The 2340-nt window shown below is 40.1% G+C and overlaps 1 protein-coding gene across 1 annotated transcript; it reads left to right on the top strand.

Annotated features, from left to right (window-relative positions):
• Positions 1-341: 341 nt before the first annotated feature.
• LOC107561076 (tripartite motif-containing protein 35-like) lies at positions 342-1788 on the top strand. The gene is made up of 4 exons (XM_016245420.1): positions 342-398; positions 480-601; positions 780-917; positions 1763-1788. Exons 1-4 carry the CDS (start codon positions 349-351, stop codon positions 1786-1788), a joined length of 336 nt encoding a protein of 111 aa, XP_016100906.1. The 5' UTR covers positions 342-348.
• Positions 1789-2340: the final 552 nt, after the last annotated feature.

Below are 2340 nucleotides of genomic sequence, written 5' to 3'. Positions count from 1 at the left end.
TTTTAATATGAAAATGTATGTAAATATGTACTTTCATTCATACATGGTTGCCATGTTTTAAAGTCAGATAAAAATACTCAATCAATTGGTGATTAAACAGCTTAAACAGATTAAACAGCAGTTTGAGAAGCTTAATCAGTTTCTCAGAGAGGACGAAGAAGCTACAATCAATGCACTGAGGGAGGAAGAGGAGCAGAAGAAGCAGATGATGAAGGAGAAGCTGGAGGAGATGAACAGACACATCTCAGCTCTTTCACACACAAACAAAGACATGGAGGAGATGATGAAAGCCAGTGACGTCTGCTATCTGAAGGTCTGATTTCAGATCACTGATTGATTGAGTTGTTGATGATCAATGGTGTGTTTGTTCTGCAGAAGTTTCCGGTCTCAATGGAAAGGTGAGTGACTCTGCTGGTGTCTCTAGTCTCTCTGCTTCTGATCCAAAGCCTCTACAGTTCTGATCCTGAATGTTGTTCCAGAGTCCAGATCTCATCACAGCCGGATCCACAGACACCTTCTGGAGCTTTGATTCATGTGTCACATTACTTGGGCAACCTGCCGTTCAGAGTCTGGAAGAAGATGCAGGACATCATCCAGAACAGTGAGTCTGCAGAAGATCTGAGCACACATACAGATAAACAAATGTATAGCAAATGTCTGATGTGTTTGTTCAACATGATGAGTGTCATAATTCATAATCATCTGTGTACGTTTCACTCTTGTTATATGATGTTATATGAACATCAGAATAAAATGGTCTGTTGATTGTGTCTCATCAGCTCCTGTCATGCTGGATCCAAACACGGCTCATAGAGATCTCGTCTTGTCTGATGATCTGACCAGTGTGAGAAACAACGAGAACAATCAACCTGTTCCTGATAATCCAGAGAGATTTAACTGGTATCCCTGTGTTCTGGGTTCAGAGGGTTTTAACTCAGGAACACACTGCTGGGATGCGGAGGTTAAAGGGTGTTTAGTCTGGATTCTTGGAGTAACTACAGCATCAAACCAAAAGAAGGGACGTGATTGTTTTAACACTGATGTCTGGAGTGTGGAGTATGATCAGGAAGGACTCTCTGGACCTTTTAACTTTTGTGTTGAACAGTACCTTGAGTATGTGAGAGTGTATCTGGACTATGACAGAGGAATGGTGTCATTCTCTGATCCTGTAACTAACACACATCTACACACATTCACAACCACCTTCACTCACACACTCTTTCCATTCTTTAGTTGTTATCCCTCTCTGAAGATCTTACCCTTAAATACAAGGATCACTGACTTTTAGGCTTAAAGTTAATCAATTATCAATTAATTGTTGATAAGAAATGTAATCGATTAGAGTTATCAATGGTTGATTAAGCAAGGTAGTTTTGAGGTGCGTGTGGCTCATTCGCAAAACACGTGCGTCAGATACAAAGAAGACATACAGGGCTGGATCTTTTGCAATAATTCACGATGTACAAATTATACAAGACGCAAACTGTTTTGAACGATTCGGTCCAAACTTGTTCAACCAATATATTAAAGTTATTATTGCCACATGCTCCTGTTCTATGATATGTTCTATGTCGCACTCTTTCATAGAGCGTGTGAGTTACAAACAGAGTGAAGCTATAACCACATGATCAGCTGCACTGTGATGCACTCACATTTAATCTCCTAAATATATGCATTGGCATATTTTCAGCCTGTCAACTGTGATTCCTTGATTTGAAAGAAAAAATAATTAAATCTTGTCAAAATTTTTTTGTTAAAATAGGAAATGTCACCCCCGCCATAATTTGAATGGTCCCTTCTGTCATTAACAAGATGCTAATAGTTGAAGAGTTTCTCTCACTTGTGATAGTCTCATACCCGGGGCCCAGGGGCGTGTCTATGTGGTGGCACATGGCCACCCAAGGTCCCCCCCACCAGATGTCTTGCGATGGGCTTGTTTTAACTCATACAGAACTTAATAGGTAGCCAGTGCAGAGACTGTAAAATTGGGGTAATATGATCATATTTTCTTGACCTGGTAAGGACTCTAGCCGCTGCATTTTGGACTACCTGTAGCTTGTTTATTGAGGATGTAGGACAACCACCTAGCAGTACATTACAGTAGTCCAGTCTAGAGGTCATGAATGCATGAACTGGCTTTTCTGCATCAGAAACAGGTAACATGTTTCGTAGCTTGGCAATGTTTCTAAGATGGAAGAATGCTGTTTTTGTAACAAGGGAAATATGATTTTCAAAAGACAAGTTGCTATCTAATATAACACCCAGAGTTTTGACTGTTGAGGAAGTAACAGTACATCCGTCTAGTTGCACATTGTAATTCAAGAGATTCTGTGTACTGTT

This window comes from Sinocyclocheilus grahami, unplaced genomic scaffold (genome assembly GCF_001515645.1).
Source record: "Sinocyclocheilus grahami isolate Dianchi unplaced genomic scaffold, SAMN03320097.WGS_v1.1 scaffold757.1, whole genome shotgun sequence".
Taxonomy (NCBI): domain Eukaryota; kingdom Metazoa; phylum Chordata; class Actinopteri; order Cypriniformes; family Cyprinidae; genus Sinocyclocheilus; species Sinocyclocheilus grahami.
Note: the sequence above shows the minus strand (reverse complement) of the source record. Positions and strands in the feature narration are given on the sequence as shown.

What these genes read in the sequence shown, in the direction of transcription:
- LOC107561076 (XM_016245420.1), top strand. Translation starts at nt 349, where the DNA reads ATGATCAATGGTGTGTTTGTTCTGCAGAAGTTTCCGGTCTCAATGGAA. An exon ending in TTTCCGGTCTCAATGGAAAG is followed by an intron (nt 399 to 479) that starts GTGAGTGACTCT and finishes ATGTTGTTCCAG; the next exon opens with AGTCCAGATCTCATCACAGC. An exon ending in GCAGGACATCATCCAGAACA is followed by an intron (nt 602 to 779) that starts GTGAGTCTGCAG and finishes GTGTCTCATCAG; the next exon opens with CTCCTGTCATGCTGGATCCA.